The 23951-nt window shown below is 35.3% G+C and overlaps 2 protein-coding genes across 2 annotated transcripts in view; one reads left to right on the top strand and one right to left on the bottom strand.

Moving 5' to 3' along the window:
- Window positions 1-1873: 1873 nt before the first annotated feature.
- The window catches only part of LOC117779467 (angiotensin-converting enzyme), an 84241-nt gene continuing 62163 nt past the window's right edge, over window positions 1874-23951 (bottom strand). Inside the window, exons 8-9 of the mRNA XM_034615673.1 lie at window positions 4530-4670; window positions 1874-2379 (exon numbers count right to left, since the gene is read on the bottom strand). Of these exons, the coding sequence (XP_034471564.1) occupies window positions 2076-2379; window positions 4530-4670 (445 nt within the window). The 3' untranslated portion in view covers window positions 1874-2075. The remainder of the gene's footprint in view (window positions 2380-4529; window positions 4671-23951) is intronic.
- On the top strand, window positions 16358-18856 carry LOC117779470 (zinc finger protein 512B). Its single transcript, XM_034615676.1, has 3 exons — window positions 16358-16422; window positions 16641-16679; window positions 17553-18856. Exons 2-3 carry the CDS (start codon window positions 16668-16670, stop codon window positions 18387-18389), a joined length of 849 nt encoding a protein of 282 aa, XP_034471567.1. The 5' UTR covers window positions 16358-16422; window positions 16641-16667; the 3' UTR covers window positions 18390-18856.

The following is a 23951-nucleotide window of genomic DNA, read 5'->3' as shown; positions in this document are numbered from 1 at the left end:
ATTCAGTTAGACTTATATAATTAAAACGCCGATTTTAAATTTGTAATAACCTATTGGAATTTATAAATCACTCAAGCTTGGAGCTCATTACTTAAATTAAACTTTGATAATTATTTAATAATTATAAGTTTTACTTGTTATTAGTGTTATGTAGCTTACTAAATTTATCAATATTATTTTAATTTATTAATGAAAGTAGTTCTGTATATTCCAGTAATGAGTTTTTAACTGTGCACATATGATAAGTAGTCACTTTCTTCAACTTTCGTTGCTCTGATTCTTTCCGCTCGAATTGCGTTCCATGTGCGTTTGTAGCGCGACTCTCGTTAAGACTGTTTGTTCCCGCAGCTCAGTCGAGTGTTCCTTCTCCAAAATCAGTGAACAGTAAACAAATACACACATAAATAAAAAAAAAAATTATAAAAAAAGTTGTCATTGCAAATTGTCGACGCCGACGACACTTTTTGTCGAGCTAATGAAGGCCGCCGTGCGCGGGCTCGGCTGGGGAGGATACTGAGGTTGAGGCGGCGACAGGGCGGAAGTACGCAATGCACAGTTAAATTCTACAACGAAAGTGAAATCCGACACACACACACACACACACATGTCTACGATACAGCTGCACTCAACTCCCCGAAACGATCAGGTTGCGTCCTCCTCCCCACAATCCGTACCCACAAACTGCCAGACAGCATACAGCATACTGCTCACATGCCGATGACTATGACGATGGCGATGACGATGATTGCATCTAATTGAAATGTTGATAATGTCCTTAACATGTTGTTGCAGTTTTCGTTTCTGCGAGGTAAACACGCTTTTGTTCTGTTGTTGTTATTATTATTCATGTTGTTATTGTTGTTGAACCAAATTTGATCAGCATTTAGAATATAAACGCAAATGCATATTTTGGCGAATTAGTTATATCGGTCCACTATCTTGTACAGCTGCTTTAAGAACGAACGGTTGAGAATCTTACCTTTTATGCATTGCAGCGGGGATTAGGAATTGATTTAAGACTAAGTTCTTAAACCACCAAAATGTTGTGAAAGATTCTGTTTGACGATTCAAAGTTTGTATAGACTATAGTGTGTTCGCAGAATATCTTAAGGCTGGGCACAAGAAATCTTCTGGCCGATGATTCTCAACAATATTGTTCTTCGTGTTGTGATTAAGAAAGTACAAAGTAAATGGATTGCCGTATGTAAGTTTACTTTTCAATTGAATTAAGCCTCATCATCTTGGCTTAATAATAATAATATAATATTCTTTATGACCCCCACACACACACAAAATCAAACCGACTCGCTTAAATCGTTGATTGTAATCAACATGAAAACAAAGTGTCCCCTCAACCGACAGACTGACAGTACTATAAGACAGCCGAGAACTTGCTCTGCACTCACATTACTAAAGTATCTGATTTCTTAGACAAACTTAGAACAATGACACTGAGTTGAGCACTGAGTTGCGTCTCACTGTCCCACCTCCTGCCCCTCGGTCATGGCATGCCACGCCCCGTTACACCACGGCGTTGATTATCTTGTTTACACTGAAGTTGCAGTTGCAGTCGAAGTCGTTTTTTTTTGCAATTTATTAAATCAAATTTATAAAAAGCAAAAAATAAAAAGAAACCAGTTGAGACACACATCAACAGAAACAACAAAAACTGCAATTGCAGTCGGAGCGGTTTGTTTTTTGTGTTTATTATTTGATTACATTTTAATGCAACAACAATAGCAACAGTTGAAATGTGCGTGCGACGCTGGCGTTCCAATGACCCGCATCAGCACAGCCCACAGCTAAGACACCCCTCTTACCGCTACCCATTGCTGTATATCTCCCCCCGCGGGAACCCAACAAACCGGTTTTATTTTTCAATAGTTTGCTTAGGGTGCCGACAATTTGTATTTTGTTTATGTTTGTTTACTTTTTATTTTATTTAGAATTGTTTTTGGCATTAATTCAAGTTCAACTCGGTTAGATATGTACGGAATATGCAACTTGATTAAGCGGAAATTAATATACTACATAAAAATAAGTGCATTTGATTGTTTAATTTAGTTCGATTTTAGTTAGACAAATAGGTAGCACAGAGAGATCGCTAGGATTAGCATCAATATGTTGTCCTCTGATCCTCTTACTCCGTTGTAGTAGCCACCAAATATTTGTAGTCCAGCGGTTTCGATGCTTCGTTTGCAGTAGTCCCCATCATAGTTCCAACCAACATACTCGTTCGTACGCAGAGACTCCAGACGCAGCCATTCCTCCAAGGGTGCAAAGTACTCCCTCAAAGCAGTACCGTCTAAACGACCCTCGCCCAATGTCTCCTCCAGCACCTCTTGCCATGGCTGTGAAGCGCCCTTTGCCATCAGGTTCCTAAAATAATGAATGTGAGGCCGATTAGGGATTGAGATTGAAGAAGTTATATTGTATTTTGTTTATCTCATTCATCTTGGTGTAACAATCGTCTTATTTTGATCCAATTTCATATTATTGTTATAATTGTTCTAATATTTGAAAATAAGCTCGATCTGCCTGACTTTATAATGAGTCTACATTCCAAATGTGGTGCTTCTTAGCTCTTACTATATGTGACACTAATGTTGATCATGAATATTGGCACATTTTTTCTAACATCTTCATTTAATTTGCAGCCAATTCGATTTCATTTTTTCATAGGGCAAAGAATGCATTGAATGAAATAATACAGATATTATAAAGTAAAAATTATTTTCCCAATTTGTTCCACAAAGACTAATAAAGTAATTAATAAAGGATAAATTAAAAAAAAATATTCTCTCAAAATATTATGTTGAATACCAAAGTATAAGGAAACGGTTGAAGATAATTGAATTCAGTTAAATTTTGTAATAAAAAATATATATATTTAAATAAATTAGTTGAAATAAATGTTTCATTTTCTTAATTTAAACTTTATATAAATTTATTTCATTAGTTCAAATTTTTTTTAAACTTATCGTAAGTAATACATTTTCTGACGATGCTATCAAAACTATGAGCACAAAATAATAATTATTTTATATATCAAAACTATACATTTCTTACAAAATTTTTTTTTGTGTAACAATTAAAGAAGCTCAATATTAATTAGAGACCTTCATGAATGTATTCAAAACTAAATTCACAAGATGTACATTAGTATGTTGTACCCGAAAAGACTATACACTATACATCTGTATAGAATGTATAAACATGTGACAAATAATGTGTACACTTATATAGGGGAACTTATGCAAAATAAATACTATAAATGATGTTTGTTTAGTATCGGGTACACTATATTTTTATAGGTGTTCAGTGTTTTTGACTGATATGTCAGAGGTGTACAATTTGTACTTAAAATATGTTAATCAAACTAATTGAAAAAATATAGGGACAATATATATTCGAGATTTCAATGTGGTCAAGTGGGTAAGGACATAACCAAACTGGGTGTGACAAATTGAAGCCAGAGCGCACGCAATTAAAGCGACTGGAGCGCAATTTTAGCAGAGTCCGAGACTGGAACTCGGTTGTAAAAGCCAAAAAAGTATAGCTCTATATTCTTATTCAGCACTATTTATCTAATTCGACTTTTTTGTAGATATAACTTATTATATGCAATTTTATTTATTTAAATGCAAGCATTAAGCACTGTACAGTATGTATACTGTATACAAAAATGCTAAACTCATTTTTAGCAGTACACTATATAGAAGTATGTCAAAAATACATATACCCATATACATGTGAATGTGTACACTACATACTAATATACAATAAAATACAGTATTCACACATATTCACTTAAAATGGGTACAACAAACGGTGTTTAGTTTTAAAGTGAATGTTTCATAGGGCATTTCGAATACATTTATGCAGGTCTCTAATATTAATAAGCAGTTTAAATTTGGAAGCGTTATCTTCACCCAGGTCCTTAAAAACAAAAAAATCGCCTACTGTAGAATTTACATTATGTAGCATACGATACTTTTGCAAAAAGGGGTCGATATATATACTTTAGAAGGTTGCAGATAAGTAACGGATGTAAATATACATGAATTTGTCGCAAAATGCTTGACAACAATTAATTAAAAATTAATCCATAACTTAAATTAATATGAAGCCACTTATCTCGAAAAATAATTTAACAAAAAACAGACGTTTCCAATTTCATTTTGTTTTTTTCTACTATTAAATAAAGCATATTCAGCTGTCAAATCAAAAAATATCAATCGATTTTCGTTCATCCGAGTAAACACAATGGAAATAATTAAAAAGATTCATAAAGCTTTATTTAAGATCCCAGCGAAATGTAATACGCAGGAAATAAGCAAGGAAGTGAAGACTATGTAAAATAGTCGAAAATAAAACGTAAATTGTTTTTTGGCTGTCTGAATACTTAAGGCAAATGGAATTAAAATCAAGTATCTATTACTATTAAAACAAAAAATTACCAGTTCACTTGATTTAAACGATTTAAATGATTAACAAATAAAAGTAGTTTAAATAAATGTGTAACATACTTAAGTATATTGCCTGCGGCTGGCTGCCGATAGATGTCGCACTTATGCAATGGCTTTCTCGGATCGTTGGGCACGTATTGGCCAGCGGCTTGACACATGCGTCTATAAAGCTGAAACTGCAGCACCGTGGAGAAAAAGTATCTGCAAGACACAAACACGATATGGTATATGGTTAAATAACATAACTTTTAGAATGGCAACAGTCACGCTTATTGACTATACGGTTGGTAGGTAAAAACTGTCAATTGTTCTGGGTGAGAGTTGATCTGCAGCCAAGTATAAACTCGATCGCTTGTTTTGCCCCACATTGTGCCTCAAGGTCGAGTCATAATTATAACTAAGCCAAAGCAAATTACAGTCGATATTTAAGGTTAGCATTGCATTACGCATGCCTGCAAAAGTCTGTTTTATTATTATCTGTTAATGGCCTTTTACTCAACTCATTCTTATTTAGTTCCAGTTATACCCAAGGTATCAAATAACAAAATGACAACATATTTTAATTCTTAAATATTCATGGAATGTAATGCGGCAAATTTTAAATAATTAAAAAAGTGTTCAGTTTTTTTCTTTCTAAATTTTTATGCAACTGTGCAAATATTGACTGACTTTATAGATTATATATCTTTCAATCGGTTTCAACAGCCGCACATTAAAAAAAAATATAAGACCCCTATTCTTTTATGTACGGGGTCTTAATACAAACTAGTCGGAAAGGCTATAGTCGAGATCCCGACCATAGGATACCCGTTACTTATTTTAATATATATATACTTGTTCGATCTTGTTTTAAGCATTAATTATCACAAGAAACGTATTTTCTTGAAAACTGTGGGTGTGGTGGCTTTTCGCGATTTGCGGGGGCGGAGGCTTAACTTTAAAACAAACTTGATCTGCGTGGGGTATACAGAAATCTGGGAGCCAAATTTGGTTATTCTATCTCTTATAGTCTCTGAGATAGATTTTTTTATACGGACGGACGGACGGACGGACAGGCGGACATGACTATATCGACTCGGCTATTGATGCTGATCATGTATATATATATTTTAAAGGGTCGGAGATGCCTCCTTCTCCCTGGTACATACATTCCACCGAACAAAATATACCCTTTTACTTATTTAAATAACGGGTATAAAAACATACCCTTACAATAACAAATTATTATTTTCAGCCAGAAGGGGGCGTGACAGACCATCTAAAGTATATATTCTTCATCAGGATCAACAGCCGACACGATTGAGCCATGTCCTTTTGTCTTTCCGTCTGTCTGTCCGTCCGTTCGTCTGTTTGAACGCGTCGATTTTAGAAACCATAAGAGCTAGAGACTCCAAACTTGGTATGTAGGTTCCTGGATACCATAGGCAGATCAAGTTTGTTTTTATTTTTGGATCGGACCACTATATCATATAGCTGCCATAGTATGAAAATGTATTTTGTTTGATGAGATATCTTCAGTGATGTGCCGCGTAGACTTCACCTTGTAGATTACACGATTGTCTACGTGTAAACAATTGAGTGTCAACTATAAATTGTAAATGTGTAAACAATGTAAGCAATGTCAACAATGTAGACAATGCCGACAATGTGAGAAAAGTGAGCTGGCGCACTCAAGGGAAAAAAGTTATATAAAATTGTTGAATATGAATGAATTATATTCAATTAAAGTTGGGTAGTTATCCAACTTTATTGTTCATTATTATAATATTATGGTTCACCATAATAAAGTTGTATTAAATGGTTTGAAATTAGTTCGATTTGTCGAATATCAGAAGTGATCGACAGAGGTAAGTCCGTAATTATGAGTAATTTAGTTCCTTCATTTGATTTTTCTGCTCGCTTGTTCAGATGGAGATGTATGGAGTTTTAGGAGATTTTCGAGCTTTTTTGCTTTCTGTGTCACCCCTGATTATAGTGCATTTGAAACACATTGTCGAGCTCTATAAGAATTTTCCGTACAGCAACAATAGACATTATTAAAGGCGACAGAAATATTAACTAAAAATACCATAATTATTAAGAAATATATAATTTTATATAAATATAAGTTATATCTAAAGTGTAAATGAATAAAATATAAATATTATAGATAATTGCAATTGGGTGACACATTGCATTTAGTTTTTTGTTTATAATTTCTTTTAGCAAGGGTTTCAGGCCATTAAAAAAAAAGATAACAACACCAAAAATCAACCAGCAGCGTAGCCAAACCTATGAAGGATACTATTGTAGACATTGTTTATGCAATGTTTGCATTGCTTACGGATTGTTTACGTAATTTACGAATTGTTTACATTGCTTACGGATTGTTTACATTGTTTACGGATTGTCTACATTGTTTACGCATTGTCGTCACCAATGTGACTATATGATAAAGTAAACCAATTTGAACCAAATTTGGTCAGGATGTATTAACTGACATAAATGCATTATCTGTTTAGATATCTCAAAAAACAAAAAAGTTTTTCGTACAAATCCTGATTTTCGACCAACCAAGCCCTCAAACCAACCTTTTCAACGTTTTATAGGACATATCTGTAGCTTCTATGGTTCGCAAACTGTAGGGGCTTAAACTTAAACGGGATTTTTCCCGCTAAACTATCAGTTTTTTTTGAAAAAGTCGTGGAACAAACACTTCTAGATTTCTTAAGAGGAATAAATCCCCATCATAAAATCTTAGCTTTTTTAGCGCTTTGATACAAACAAATAAAGTGACTTTTCATTTTGAGAATGCCACTAAAAATTTCAAATCTAATTAGCTGTATATATTGTCGACCGTAGTGATAATTGTTTAATAGTTTGAGGCTTACTTATCCAAACCCACAAGTTGTATATGAAATATCCTTTATGCATTTTGACCTTATTTGGTAAAATTCAGAAAACTATATCATATACACAGCAAGCATGGAAGCAATCCGTTAAAAATTGAATTTTTTTAAAATTATTTTTGTAGTTTTTCTGTATATTCTAACATATTTTTCTAATAAGGTATCTAGTCTTCGGCATGCTAAAGATTAATGATCTTTATAGTTTTATATTCTTCTAAAATTCAATAAGCTATTTGATTTTGATGACTTTCGATAAAATTAGACAATGGTTGCTAGAATACCAAAGTCACTTATTTTTGGCAAACAATATTAATGCTGGAACAAAAGACGCACAAGTTCGAAACTGATTCGATTGTTGTCCCAGGGGGTTCACAACTTTAACCAGTTGTCGTTAACTCATGCATTCATAAGAGAATACTTTTTGTGACAATAACTAGAACGTGTGCTTATCGCAAACAGCTTTTTATAGTTGAAACTAAATTTAACTTTTATAAATTATTTTAACAGAAGTGAAGATGCATCTCCCCTATTAATACAGGAATGGAGATTAATTGAATTTAAGAGAATTAATTAAAAATATGCCGCGTCACTGTTATTTTCGTTTTCTTTGATATTTAGGTATCAATATATGTAAGTAGAAATATAAAATATACCTATCGAAACAGGTGGAACGACATTTTCACAAAGTCAGTTGAATGAACATACAGTGATTTCAATTGGAAAAAGATCTTTAGCCGGTTAGGTGTTTGATACGGTGCTACGGTATGGTGGACAGCTATGGAGAGGAAGACCCCGAATATCCTGGAGGACCAATAGAGGGAACAGGCCATTTAATAATATTACAAATCAAGCACCAATCACGCTGTAAGTTGCAATGAAATTTTCAACTCACAATCAGCTGGTTTTGACCGAGCGTCAAAAATTAAATGTAGTACTAAATAAAGAAATAAATAAAGCAACAAAAATATATTGTTTTTTATAAAAAATTGGATTTCTTTCACATAAAACTTTAGCTGAGCTTTTTCTGAAAATGTTGACCAAATGCTGGACAACCACAAGATTTTTTTTCTGCCAAAGTATCGGACTTCTTTTATATAAAGTTTTGGTTGATATTTATTATTTCAGCAAAGCTTGTATTAAATATTTACTATACGATTCGACAGTAGATCACATAATTGAACATTTGTGGACTGATTTTTGGAACCTGATTGAGCAACAGGTTTTTAGCCAAAGTCTGTTGATTAGAGAATTGCAACAGATTCTATTGCTGCGTTAATGCAATTGAGAATACATAAGTTTTGCTAGAAAATATTTTATTTACCAAGCTACCAATTGAATGTGATTTTAGGTGAACTGAGCCGAACTACATTGAACCATTCATTAGCAGCGCTCAGTTTAATGACATTGCTCATACGCCCCGCAGCACCAGAGGAGTTCAATAATTGAAGCCGTTTTCTGCATGGCTTTAGAGAATTAAAGATTTTTCAAATATTTCTCATTGCAAGGAGAAACACATGTTCCATGTCCAAGCAATAAACAGTTGAAAGAATTTTCGCAACACATAATTTTAGCAGAAACCAGCAAAAAGTTGGACTAATTGCCGGCGGTGGAACGTTGTCTTTGGGGCTGACGAGTTGCAAAGCTGCCTGTTTGGCTGCCTGACTGATTGACTGGACGTGGACTGGTACCTCGTCGCCCAGGCCCAGCCATAGTCAGTGTATTTGATTGAATGATTGAGTGGCAGTGGCAACAGTCAACACACAGACATAGTCCAAGTCACTCTACTAGCGATGTAGCAGCAGCAGCAACAGCAACAGCAACAAAAACAGCAACAACAGCAGCAACAACAACAACAACATAAACAAAAACAGAAGCAGCAGCTGCCGTGTCGCGGTCGCCTAATCCCTGTTATTGGGTCATGTCTGAGACACCGTCTGAGTCGAAATTCGGTCTTCAGCCCGGTCTCGATCGGAGAGTCTCTGGGAAAATGTGGCGACGATGTGGCAACTACTGCCAAGTGCCAAAAACATAACATACCACACTATGTTGCTTTTGCTTTGCTCTTGCTTTAGTTGTTGTAGACGACGTTAATGTTGCTTTTGTTGTTGTTTTCCCTGCTGCTGCCGATGCACTTAATGGCTCTTTGGCACGTTGTTTCCACGTCTCGACGTGATCGAATATTGTGAAAAGTGTGCATTAAAATCATTTTCGTCGTTTTTTTTCTAAACGCTTGCGACATACTCATTGGCAATTGCTACAGGAATGTGTGAAAATCAAATATGTGACGATTAATTTGGTTATAAATTTTAAAAAACTAATTATGTTAGTTTCAAAAATTAACTTATAACAAATTTCCAAAATCCAATTAATTTATTTACAGTTCGTACACATTAATTACTGATCGCTTTGAAATTTCTCTGAAAATTGTTATATTACGAAATCGAAACTGCCAAATGTCAAGGTTAACTCGTAAACTAAGCAAATAACAAATTTCTGCTTTAGCTTTGTCAAGCGCAACAATGGGAAAGATACATATGGCAACAGCAACAACAATATCTACAACAACAACAGCCACAACAAATACTATGCAAAAATGTCTTGTCAGTGTAAGAAAAATAACAATCAAAATTACATGCCCAAAATTATTGGACCCTTGACATGTTGACAATTTGATTTTTGTCAGACGAGTCTAGCGAAACGTTTGAATGCATTCAATGAACGGCTGGTCAGCAGTGGTTGGTGGTTGCCTGCAGTGGACATTGAACCACATTTGTGTCTCGGAGTGGACGGGCAAGTGACCACAGCACAGCACAGCAATTCAAATGACCTTAACGTGTTTACATTAACGTGACATTCACAACACACACACAAAACAAACATATTTGATCTAAAAAAGATATATGTATGTATGTATGTGTATGTTTAACCATAGCCATGCTCATAAAAGTATAAACAGAAGTAACTATCGTCTATAAAATTTATGTGACAATAAAACATAAAGACACGATTTACACAGTAATTGCAAATAGATTTAAGAAGCTGACACAAATTTACTCATGTTTCTGAGTCTACATGATACAATTATGTTATTGACAATATATGTACTATATTTTTAGATATTAGTTTATTTATTTTTTGTTTTTAAATAAGATTAGATACTTAGAGTAAATTGTTAAGGCTCGGATTACTTATATTTATTTTGTATTCTATAAGTTTATTGTGAGTTTAACCCGAATATCCCTGAGCAACTTTTTTTCGAGTTTCTTCATGAGACTTTCAGGACTGATAAATTTGAGGGGCTGAATTCGAAAAAAAAATGATTTTTGTTAGTCCTTGTCAGGATAATCGACAGGACCATTTTTTCGGCTGTTATTATAAGTTAACGCTTGTACCGACAGGGAACTAGTATTTTTAATATTGCACGATTCGAATATTTTCGAAAAAGTCAAATAAACACAGCTTTATCCAACAGGAGGCCTCCTCCTTGATATATATGACCAAATTTGATTCAAATCGGTGCAGTATATCGTATGTATAACATAGCTGTCATAGGAACAATCGGGGTCAAATTTACCTTTTGTCTTGAAAACTTTTTTATTTTCTGTGATACCTCAACCAAACTCACAGAATATGCATTTAAGTTGGTTTTATACATCCTGACCAAATTTGGTTCAAATCGGCTTACTATATCGCATAGCTGTCATAGGAACAATCATATTTTATGAACAAAACAGTACCGAAACGCGATTAAAATGTATTTTTGAAAAAACCTGTGCCATATCCGTACTAGCGTTACCACATGGTAACAAGAAAAAGAAAAGCGTAAATTTACCGGGAAAAAGTGTTTTTTATTTCGAATTTTTATCACAATTATAAAGAGAATTCTTTTACCATTCTAATGATGTGTGCATTGCATATAGTTCAGTACTAAAATTAGTTAAACGATTTAAATTTACTCGTGACGTATTTCTAAATGCCGTTTTTTTGCACTGCAGAATGCAGCGGGCAACCTAAAGCGCATTTCCCGATTAGCTAGCTTCAAGAGATTGTTTCAATCAACTTTTTATCAGGTAGAGACAACAATTTACTCTTAGAATATCATATTAAAGTGAGTCTAATGTTAATACGTGTCTGAAAATTAAGTTTTAGTAAATGTCTATTGCGTGTTACCATATGGTAGCGCTGAGGCTATTCGGGTTAAATTATTATTAATTTTAGTAAATTTAAATGGATGTAGGATAAAAAAATAGTGAGTTTGGAATGACACTCTTTAGTTGCATAAAAAAAAAATAAGTAATTAAGTTGATCAACTAGTATTGTACTTTAAAAGAATTAGATCAAGTTCGAATGCTAGCCAAGCAGCGATCAAATCGTATCTTGACTGCCTTCGGTGAGCTGTATACTATGTATGATATCAATTCGTTTGCTTGGCTCTGACTGAAGCTGAGGGGAATGTCTGAGATACTTATTATTGATTTATGCGCACGGATCTTGGCACGGATCTCGAGATCAACGGAGAACGGGTCAGCTGTTGACTTTATGACGTTGTGAGCTCAAATTAAATGCTAATTAATTGGCAAACGGATCTAGCCCAGTAATATATATAATTAATGATATAATTAAGAGCAGAACAAAGTGTTTTTTCTTTAATTTGCGATGTATGGCAATGGATTACTGTCACAGCTAAAGCCAAAACCGAATTCAAATGCGAATACGAATACGAAATCAAAACGTAAAACTGAAACCGAAACTGAAACTGAAAGTGCATTCAAGTTGTTGCATTGTGCAACGCACCGCATCGAACCAAAGCAACTGTTTATGGCCAAGACAAAAACCGGCCCCAACTTCTTGTCTGCGACTGCATCCGCAATGTTTCTAAGCGGCCAAAACGGCGACTAACTAAAAGCAGAAAAAACCAAAAACCACCAAAACCAAAGACTTACTTACTATTAAACGATGTCTGAAGGAAGCTGTGCTCTATTTTCCACTCAATGCGTCAATGCTTCTGTTGTTGTTTTTATTGTTGTTGTAATTGCTGTTGTTGTTTTAGCTGGTTTTATAGTTTTGCACGCTTGTGGCGCTTAAATGATTTGCGGCTGGCCACGAAAAAGCGCACATATGGCCAACAGGGCGTATACTTTATTCCTACCACATATGTATGTATAAACATAGGCTGGCCGATCGTTTTCCTACTGCAGCGTTTTGGCATTTTGACATATCAAGTAAAAAACTTTAGTGATTTCCGACAAGAGACCAGTTTTTTTTTGTTTGTGTTTGCTGGGCATGTGCATATATTAAAATATAAATTAAAATAAATCGAAAAGTTGTTTTTTAATTAAGGTACGGAAAAGTCTTAAATAAAAAAGGGATTACTTGACGGGTACATTCACTTTAGCAGTCATGAAATGATTGAAATAAAATGTATTGAAATGATTTCACACTACAAAAAGCAACTTAAATATAAATGGTTTTACTGAACAAATTAAATTAGTTTCTGATTGATTTTATAAATGAAGAGTATACAATTTAGAATGATTTCGTGGATGCACTTAACATAAATTTTAATTTTTTTTGTTTTGCAGTTTCTAAGAAATCAGTTTTTAAGCATTGAGATGTATTTCACATTTCTCTTAACTTATTTTCGAATAATTGTATTTATATTTAACTTGCCACTTGTACTCAACCGAGTATTACGATCACAATGTGTTCGGTTTACTAGTTCGCAACACTTTGAATCATCGCATGTTTCATAAATTCTCAGGCTGTGTGGCAAGCGAGTTGTCTGTCTATAAAAGATCTGCTGCAATCCACATACGATCTATATAAGACCCGCGGCATCACAATTGTGTGAATAATCGCATGGATGAAAGACAGCTAAAGTCTGTCCTAATTGTTTGTGGGTCTCATGCCAACTGTCTACCAGTTTATCTAACTGCCTCTCGGTGTCTCTGTCTCTCGATCTACTTTGTGGGTATAATAACCTATAATTATATTAGCTAATTTTAGGCCTCATTTCGCATATTGAATTGCAAGCAAAACCAATCGGTCTGATCAAGTGCCTGGGTCTTCGAAAAGACCAAGAAACCCACAAAACAAACACACACATGCAGACAATTGGCCATAAATCAGCAGGTAACAAATGCGCAGAGGTTGGTGACCGAAAAGAGGTGGGGTAAGGGGATGAGGGGGCTAGTCCATTGCATTGCAGTTATTGTTGTCGTTATAATCAATGAATTACGTCGCATCGGCTGCATCGGTTGACCACAATTTATGGCGATGGCAAACATGAGAATCTGAAATGCGAAGCACAAAAACTGCAAATGCAATCGCAACTGCAACTGCAACTGCGGCAGCCACACGAGTGTGTTGAACTAACTGCAAGACGAGGGTCTAGAGGGGTTAAGGGGGAGTGGCTATAGCAAGCACTCGCCTGGCTTTTATGTTGCAATCCGGAGCATGCAACAAAGCGCCCAAGTCGCATGCCAAGTCACAGCCAAACAACCTCCACATCCAACCAACAACCGCCTCTGGCTGCGTCCCCACCCCCAATCCACAACCCTCCCTCCCTCCATCTTCACCACCAGTACCACCAGCACCACCGCCTCCATCTGCAGGCCTCCAATGCCCCAACGCCGGCATCTCTCAATTGTAACTCGCATCTGTTGGCTTCGTTGTCTGACAGAATCGTAACGTTTGTCGCTGTTTTTGTTGTTTCTATTGCTATAGCTCTTGTTGCTGATGTGGTTGTTGTTGTTGTTGCGGGCAGCTGCACTGGTTGCTTGACTTAGTTAGCTTGGTTCCATCTGGTCGAACATAGAAAACGACACATTTTGCGAAAGTAAAAGTTGACCACTTTGTCCAGTTGTGCCTTAAAGTGGATGCTACCAACTTGCAACGGCGCCTTTTGCTACATGCATCAATAAAGTCGACGTCCAATAACAGATATTTAATCAAAAACTAGAACCATTAAATTTTGTCTCTATAAATTCTGTTAAAAAATTTATAATGAATTTGTACTAAAATTACAGCATTAAGGACTCCAACTTCAAAATAGCTCAACTGGTTTAAAAATTTTAATAATTATCGAAAAATAACTAAAACTCTTGCTTAATCGCCGTATAATTTAATTTCAATTCAGATCAGATCATACTTTAATTGATTCAATTCATTCGATATTCAAACATTAAATATCTTCCGTTTAAAAGTATATTATTTGAATTTGGAAAGTTGTTTGAGTAACAAGGTTGCTTAAAATATTTGTGTTTTTCAGTTAAAAGCCCATTATAGAATCGATTGAAAATTGAAAATGCAAATCTATGTTTGCAAAATATCATATTCAAATCAGGGCCCAATTATTATAACAGGTCTCATTTTATGGCGCTTTTAAATAATAAAAAAATCTTTATTTTTTTTGGCAAATTCATAATCGTAGGTTTCTAACTAATATATATATATATAAACTGATTTGTGTAAATGCCTTTCACTATTGCGGTACAGCAACTCTCACGCATGGCAATTCTCCCAATAACAATCCCATATCAATACCCCCTTCCCGGAGATTGACTTAGAGTCAACTTCAGTAGCTACATTGATACCCAGATTTGTTACAACATAGTGATTTGAATTAGAAACACGATCTCTTGCTATTGCTGTTACACACTTATGTGTTGCATTTGCAATTGCAATACTCGTAATGTACCACAACTCGTGGCTTCCCAAAAGTGAGCGAAATGCGCAAGAGACGACAGTCCTATCAATATATCATAAGCTCAACACCGCCCTTATCACATATCTCATAGCTTTCGCTTCCAGCTTGCCGTTAAGGAAGTTAAGAGCTATTCGCAAAATGTAGTCTTTAAATCCTCTATTTTAGAATTGCGAATTAAAATTAAATAAATCGCGAATGGCAACCAAAATTCAAATTTAATTTTTCAATGGGAAAAACTATAAATTTTAAAATAAAGTAGGAAATTATTTATTTATTTAATTTATTTAATTTCGAATAATGAATTAATTAATAATGTTCTAATACTGCTTAAGAGTTGTGTTCTGATCAGTGTAGATAAACACCCCCAGATGAAGTCATAATTAAGTCGAACATTATGCATTGAAAGTTTCACCACAACTGTCAAATGTGGTTAACTGATTCACATTACGCAACTAGAGTCTCGAAACATATATCAATACCAGATGAGAAATGTGGGAAACAGTAAAAACTACGCAAAGAAATAAAGACCGTAAATTTATAGTTTCTGTTGCAAAAATGTCATACGACTATTCTTGTTTATACTTTGTTATGATAATTATACAGCTTTGGAAGAATAAATCTGCTGGGGCATCAAACAAACTAATACAAGACAATATGATTTTGTATAAGACTTTTGGGTTTTGCCCGCCTGAGAGCTATTGAAATTAATTAATTATTAAAAAAAAAAACAACAGAAAGAATAGCATTAAAAACTTTTGAAGAGAATCATCTGACATTTATTTCAATTCGGGTATTCTAAAAAAATATAAAAAAAATAATAATCTAATTAATTGGATATTTTCTGAAATTCCCCAAAGTACATTGTTTCATTGTCCGAAAATAATTTATGGTGAACGTAGACATTTTTAATGGCTTTTAAGTTGATCAATTTCGAAAATCTCGATATTTTACTGCTCGTTTTACCAATACAATTAAAGCTTAGCAGCTTTTAAAGTGGTGTTGGTGCCTTCCATTAGTAGTGGTAAGCGTTTCCGCTGCCAACTTACCTAGTCAATGCACACAAGCAAAGCTCACAAATACCAGCACAACTCTGGCGAGCTTTTTCAGAGAGAGAGAGAGAGAGAGAGCAAAGCGTCTGTCGACGGTTGCGGCTGCGCTTTGAAAGCTTTTTCAACGGCGCTCTATTAACTTGGCTACTTGTGCTTGGCGGCGTTTTCAGTTTCGTTTCGACACAAAAACTCATTGGGGGTATAAAAGTGCGCCACTGACCACAGACAGCATCCAGTCAAAGGTTTGGAATCGTGTGTGATTCTACAATCCTTAAACAGTAGATTTCAATATTATATCTGAGTTGCTCGTAAGTGTTGGCAAACGCCAAGTTTTTTGTGCAAATTTTAAAAACGAAATCTTAAGTAATATAAATGTTAATGTGTTTATAAGCTTTGTTTAAGAAAACCAAGATTGATATTCTCAAGAAATCGCACAATAAATAGTTTGCTCAGATTAATTGGAGACAATAATAGCAAAGCAATATTATTTATTAACATACAAACAATTGTATCTATTTATTTACAGCCTTGGCGAGTCCCAACACACTCCACAATGAAAGTTTTTGTAAGTAACAATAACAATTCCATTCAAATATATATATACAACAATTATGTGTAAATATTGCAATTGAGAAACATAGAAAAGAATCTATAAAGTGTTGATTTAGATGTGAGAAATATGGAATTATAATCCAATCGGTTTCCATTGAAGTTCATTCCCACATAAATTAAATAGTTATAATCTTCACAGACCTTCCAGTCAAACAATTTACACTATTTACAATATGAAAACTCTTTAGATGATGCATTGGGTGCTTGACCGATTCATTCGCTTCCTGTCCGTTAATTGCATAATAACTTAACCAAAATACAAAATCAAATAGTCAATGATAAACTTCAACTTGAGCAAATCAATGGTTAATTGTTGACTCTCTATAAATGATCATAATTGTGATTGCCAGGCACGTTTAACGTTAATCAAACTAAGCCAACTAGCGAACCAATTAAAATGGCAACAACAAATATGATTAAAGGCACTAACGCTAAATGCAACAATACAATGCCTCCAAACAAGGCGGTAAGGGGAGGGAAAGGGAGCTGTTCATGCGTGACGTCTGCGTCGCACATTTTGTCATGTCTGTTTGACGCTGGTGGGAGGAAGACGCAGACGGAGGCGCAGAGTCGCTACGGGGAACGCATTACGCATGCGGGGCACATATGAATTTCACTTGACCATTTGAAAGCAAAGTAAACCGACAACGTTATAGCCAAATGGGCGTCATATCACTGAGTAACTTTCTAATGCGATTATCTAATCACTATGCAATTGCATAACCTATAGGACGTTGCACTAGAACATGTTGCGAATTTTAAGCAAACTGATATTATTTAATAGTAAATAAAGTAAACAACAACTAGAACGCATTTGCTTATCTAGATCTGCCTAGCTGCTCTGCTGGTGGCCTCTGCCTGCGCCAGCAAACCCGAGGACGAGAAGGTGCCGCTGGAGAAGAAGCTGGACAAGCGCGGTCTGCTTGATCTGGGCTACGGCTATGGTCATGCTGGTCTGGATATCGGCCACATCGGTCACGGATCCCTTGGTCATGGTCATGGTTATGGCCTGAGCGGCTATGGACACTCTGCACCCGCTGCTATTGCTGTTGGACACAGCGGCTCTGGCATCGCCTATGGCCACAGCGGACCCGCCGTTGCCGTACACTCACATGCCGTACCCGCTCCCTATGTGATCAGCAAACAGGCTGATGTGCACAAGACCATCACGATCACCAAGGGTATTCCAGTGCCCGTGCATGTGGACCGCCCCTACCCAGTTGTGCATGAGAAGCGCGTGCCAGTCGAGGTTAAGGTGCCCGTGCCACAGCCCTATGAGGTCATCCGTAAGGTTGCCGTTCCCGTCAAGGAGTACGTGAAGGTGCCAGTCCCAGTTCCTCAGCCCTACGAAGTTATCCGCCACGAGAAGGTCCCCATCCATGTCCCAGTCGATCGTCCAGTGCCCGTTGAGGTACCCAAGCCATACCCCGTGCCCGTCGAGAAGCCCTACCCCGTCTATGTGGAGAAGGTGCAGAAGGTGCCCGTGCATATCCCCGTCGACCGTCCCTACCCCGTCTACGTCAAAGTGCCCGTCGTCTCGCACTCCGTTGTGAAGCACGCACCCGCCGTTGCCGTCAGTCACTATCCCGTCAGCCACTATCCCGTCAGCAGCATCGGCCATGATGCCAGCGTGTACGCCGACCACAGCGGATACCACAAGTAAAGAGGATTCGAAATCTATTGGAGCAAATGGGATTTATCAGAAATCAGCCGAATCAAATTTAGCAACATTTTTTCAATTCTGCCCAAACAAAAAGAACAACAAACGAAAACAAAAAAATGATACTTCTTACACGGTCTCTGCGCTCCCCCTTTTAATTTTCAAGAGGTTCTAGTTGAACTTCCACCCTGCCACTCTCTGTTAGCTCTTAAGAAACCCTAAGGACGAACAACAAAAGCCTTTTGTAAATTATTTCCAAGAAACCATCAAATGGAGCATTGTTATATATGAAATTAAAGTTTAGGATAAATTTCAGCTAAATGTTTATAAAAGAATCGCAATGTTTATAAATATTTTAGCTGTTTATGATTATCAGTGAACGGTTTCGTCATACAATGAATGAAAAGCATAGAAACAACAACAAATATGTAAAAATCTTTTAAGAAATAAAATTGTATAAAATACATAAATGTTTTACTTTATTTCATACACCTTTCAGAATAAAATGGTGTCAACCATAGATATAAGACTAGCAAAAATATCAGCTGCGTTGCCTTCAGAATTTCACCCTTTTAAATCTGAATTATGGTTTTCGATAAAGATAGAATAATGTATTAGTTTTCTATTTGCGGCTCCATTTGCATTTGTATACTTGGATTTATATTTACATTATTCAAATGCTTTTTAATTATATCAGAAATCTATTTTGTAAACAACTTTTGGATAAATATATAAAATCTTTTAGTTAAGTCGTTATATTCTCAGTAATCGTACAAATTTTCGAGGTCTGAATAAAAAGTTATAGAATTTGATTTATTGATCGAAATATCCTCAGTGTCCCTGGGTACGTACTGAAATTCCCCGCAAAAATTGTTTAAATCGCTCCAATACTTTGTAAAATAATTCGGACAGAAGTAAAAACAAACGGATGCTGATACAAAATACATTCAAACAACTGTTTACAGATTATTTTAAGTAGCATTACATATAAACTTTAGTCAGCTATCACTTCTAAGCTTAAAGAGCTATAAAAAAGATTTAAGGGCAGGTTGCAGGCCGAATGCTTATTTTTTTTATGCATTTGTTGAATTGTGTTGTGCATCCATCTGGAAAGCTGCCGTAAATCGTCCTACTGATTCACTCCCGATACATTATAATTCGTAGTTTTTTTTTAAATGGACGGAGTTTATGGATGAAGTTTAATTTGCATAATCTTCGCTTGAGAGGTAATGAATAAGCATGTTTTTAAAACAATGTTTTCTTATGCTAGACTCCATGGCCTTGGAAGAAGCTTTGCCTATGTTAATGGAAAGAATAAAGCAAATAATATAATATATATAATATAATATATAGCGTTACCATATGGTAACAAGCAATAGGTATTTACTAAAACTTCATTTTCAGACAACATATTAACATTAGACTAACTTTAATATGATATTCTTAGAGTAAATTGTTGTCTCTAACTGATAAAAAGTTGATTGAAACAATCTCTTGAAGCTAGCTAATCGAATGCGCTGTAAGTTGCTAACTAAATTCTGCAGTGCAAACAAACGGCATTTGGCAATTCGTCGCAAGTAAATTTAAATCGTTTAATTTATTTTAGTTCTGAACTATAGGCAATGCACACATCATTAGAAAGGTAAAAGGGTGCTCTTTTTAATTATAAAAAAAAATTAGAAAAAAAAAACAATAGTAAGTTTACTCTTTTTATTTTCGTGTTACGATATGGTTTCGGCACTGTTTTGTTTATAAAATATGATTGTTCCTATGGCAGCTATATGATATAGTAAGCCGTTACCGGATTCAGCGACCTCAAATTTATCTGTCCTGAAAGTTTAACGAAGAAACTCGAAAACTAGTTGCTTAGGAAGATTTGGGCTATTGGCTTAAAAAAAACATTTTTTTGAATCATGAATCCTTAGAGGAATTTAAATGACGAAATATTTTATAAAGATAAGATTTTTAACTCAGAATATTTTCATTCGCGATTGGCAGCTGCTCTAGTATTTAGGCTTCTGAAACCTTAAATAGATGACAATACTAAAATGATATAAGTAGCAGTAGTATTAATGGTTTTCATGACATTTGGAACGATTAAATATAAATTGCTTAATTTGAAGATTTTATAGCTTTGAACGTACTAAAATTCGATTGCAAGCCGCAAGTCACCAAGTGGACAATCTAAAGTGACTTTTAGTTTGACCCACTTTAATGGTGCATTGCAGGAACTGCTTGTCATTGGCATTGAGCGACAATAGCGAGGCGATCCATAACTCATTTAGTGACCGTTCAAGTGGTGTAAATGACATAGGGCAACAGCTCAGATATCTTAAAAAAAGATGCGATTTATCTGACAGATGCACTTACAAGGCCATGAGTCAGATCCAGGCCTCTCAGATAAGCTCATGTCAACTGTTTGCAACTCTTTCCGAGATGAGTTCAACTAAAGGTCAATTGGCAAAAGTCACTTCTCAAAACGCTCGTAAATTTTAACAACAAAAAATACAAAATATAATGAAACCAGAGCAGTCGCGGACACTTGTAATGACACTTAAGGCAACTTGGGTTTTTTCTATCCCAACTCGAAAATATCGAAATATCAACTTTCAAAACAAAAGCAAACTGCAACCAAGTTCTAAGAGCGAACGGCAAGCATCACTTTAATTGACCATAAAAGCGCCTGAAATAAAAGTTGTTTTGTTTGTTTGATTTTGATGAATTGAATCATTATAATATTGAGGACTATTTTGCATTTTCCCCATGTGTTTTGGGTATTTCAAACGACAATTAGAAGATGGAACATTAAGAGATCACAAATACATTTAAAATTTAAACAAAAAATCAAATCCAAAAAACCGGTTCATTTGGACAGTTTTAATGGGCAAAATAAAAAAGCTCTTGTAAGCGCTTTGGCCATATATCAAACATCTCCTATGGGCTGATTTGTTTCATGGGGAATCAGTGGCGCATCTGATCTTGGGGCCAAAGCCCCCGCTGTCACCTTTTAACAGCTCAAGGACATCGCTGACGGAACTAAAACAACTTTCTAATAAAATAGCCGTCGCAGATCTCTGAATTAATTTTCTTTTCGATACGATTCTGATTCTTGTTTTTTAGCTCATAGATATCCAAAGAGTAGCAAAACCAAATTCAAAACTAAATAATACAGCACTTTAACACTAGACAACAAAACCAGTTACCAGGCCAAAGAATTATTATCTGCTGAAGGTCATCGGCTTTACATATCGTTTGAAGAAGGAGGCGTGTCAGGTAGCTTTGACTGAGGCTTGTTTGCTATTGCAGTTGATCATAAGTGGGCATTATGGGCATTATTTATAAATAAGAATTTTTATTTACCATCATTTGTTACAATTACTTTGCAACGTGCTCTAGACGCTCATTGTTGCGGGTTCCGAGTGCCTCGTAGGTGTTGCCACTTGAATTCTCTTGCAGCTTGTGCAACTGCTGGGCAATTACCAAGCGGATATCTCAAAGAAACTTAATCGTTCCATAGTCATTTTGTTAGGTTCAATTATAACAAATTAAATAGAAAACAAGAATGCAGCACGTAATTAAATATTACTAACTATTTGAACTATAAATGAACTTTTAACGTTGTCAAGAATATTCCTTAATCTAATGCAAAGTATAGTTTCAAAGAAGTGATTACTGGCAGCTATTACACCATTTTGAACAACTTTATCTCCGGGACTATAAGAGTAACAGCAACCAATATGCTAAAATTTATATCGAGATCGGCTAATAAACAGAGAAAAGGTTTGAGGTAAAAGGACTGAAATATCTAATTACATAGCCAATTTAATAGGTAAAGCTTTTAAATTTCGGCATACGTATAGATTACCATCTTTATGATGCATGCTGTTAATTTCATTGCAACCGGATAATAAGCAACAAAGATATTAAGCAAATTAGGTTCGCTTTGAACAACCTCTAGAGGGTTGGGGGTAAAATGATATGTTTATGCTTTCATAACATAATATATAGTCACTGCGGACGGCAGTTCGCGTTAGTGACGAAAGCAGCACGAAGGGTGCGAAAGGCGACTAACTATATATACAGCTAAGTTGGAAAATTTGATACGACTGTCCGATCAGATCGAGCTATATACCGATCAAAAGATGTAGTCCAAACTTACAAAATGGCATACTACAACTTTTATTAATTCACCTGGGTCATGAGATACGGGGGTGTAAGTGGGAGGGGAAAAATTTATATGATCGCAGCTTATGGAGCCGTTGGGGCTTTTCGGTAAATTTTTTTATTTTTTTAAAATTTTTATCAAAAATACGCGTCGATTGATACCTCGATGATCTAAATTCGACAACTGGTTCAAAAGATAAATAAATTTTTAGTGGACTTCTCAAAATGAAATAAAAAGTCAGTTTGTTTGTTGTTTGTCTGTTTGTATCAAAGCGCTAAAAAGCTTAGATGTAATGATGGGGATTTATTCCTTTTCAAAAATCTAGAAATGTTTGTTCTACGACTTTTTGAAAAAGCCGCTAGTTTAGCGGGAAAACGCTAAATCCCGGTAAAATTGAAACCTCAACCAAACCATAGAAGCTACAGATATGTTCTATATATCATTGGAAAGGTGTGTTTGAGGGCTTTTATACGTACCTTTAAACTTTCTAAGGTACTCAGGTAACATTTTACAGGTTATATAATGTTTTTAAGCTTACATTTAGGCGATTTTTAACAAAACGGCTCTAACGATTTCTGTTAAATTTTAATATGTTGTAAATTGTTACGACAATTTCACGTTTTTTGGAATATGAAACATTTTAGTTGACGGGTTTGGAAGATATTAAGTGATTTTTGGTTTAATTCGGATACATATTTCATATAGCTGCGATAGGAACAATTAGTCGGCTCAGGGTATCCGAGCGTGCTCGACTTTAACCGCCTACTTATTTTAGTATGTATTTTAATACCATGTGTATATAAAATCTTCATCAGCATCAACAGCCGAGTCGATATACTTATGTCTGTCTGTTCGTATGAACTAAAAGCTCTAGATGGTAAGAGTTAGGCGTACATTTAGAATGTAGACTCCCTATCATTTTAGGCAGATCAAGTAAATATTAAAATTTTTCCACGCCCACTGTGGGTGGCGTAGTTCGCAAAAAACCGAGACTATTAATAAAACTTAATGGTAATATGTCAATACTGGCAAGTCTCTGCCTATGTCTTATACTTCCTAAACAAATTTTGTTTAAATCGGCCCACTATATCATATAGCTGCCATACGTAAAGAAAAACTTCTTTATTCATCTGGGCTCAACTACATTAAAAAATGTTTATAAGTTTGTGAAAGTAAAATGCTATTTAAAATCGGCTGGGTGATTAATTTTAAGTAATGTTGACAGTGAATGAATTTTAAAAATTAAAAAAAGTTTAATTACTGAAAAATTTGTTAAGTGGTGGTGACAACTTGGGCTCCAGGAACATATTGCATAAGCAAACTTTTCTCATTTTTTGCAACCATTATGCTTAAAAATTCGTTCCTTGAAATTTTTTTCAACTGGTTGTATTATTGCAATG

The sequence above is a fragment of the Drosophila innubila genome (genome assembly GCF_004354385.1).
Source record: "Drosophila innubila isolate TH190305 chromosome 2L unlocalized genomic scaffold, UK_Dinn_1.0 4_B_2L, whole genome shotgun sequence".
Classification (NCBI taxonomy): domain Eukaryota; kingdom Metazoa; phylum Arthropoda; class Insecta; order Diptera; family Drosophilidae; genus Drosophila; species Drosophila innubila.
This window is presented reverse-complemented; position numbering and strand designations above follow the sequence as displayed.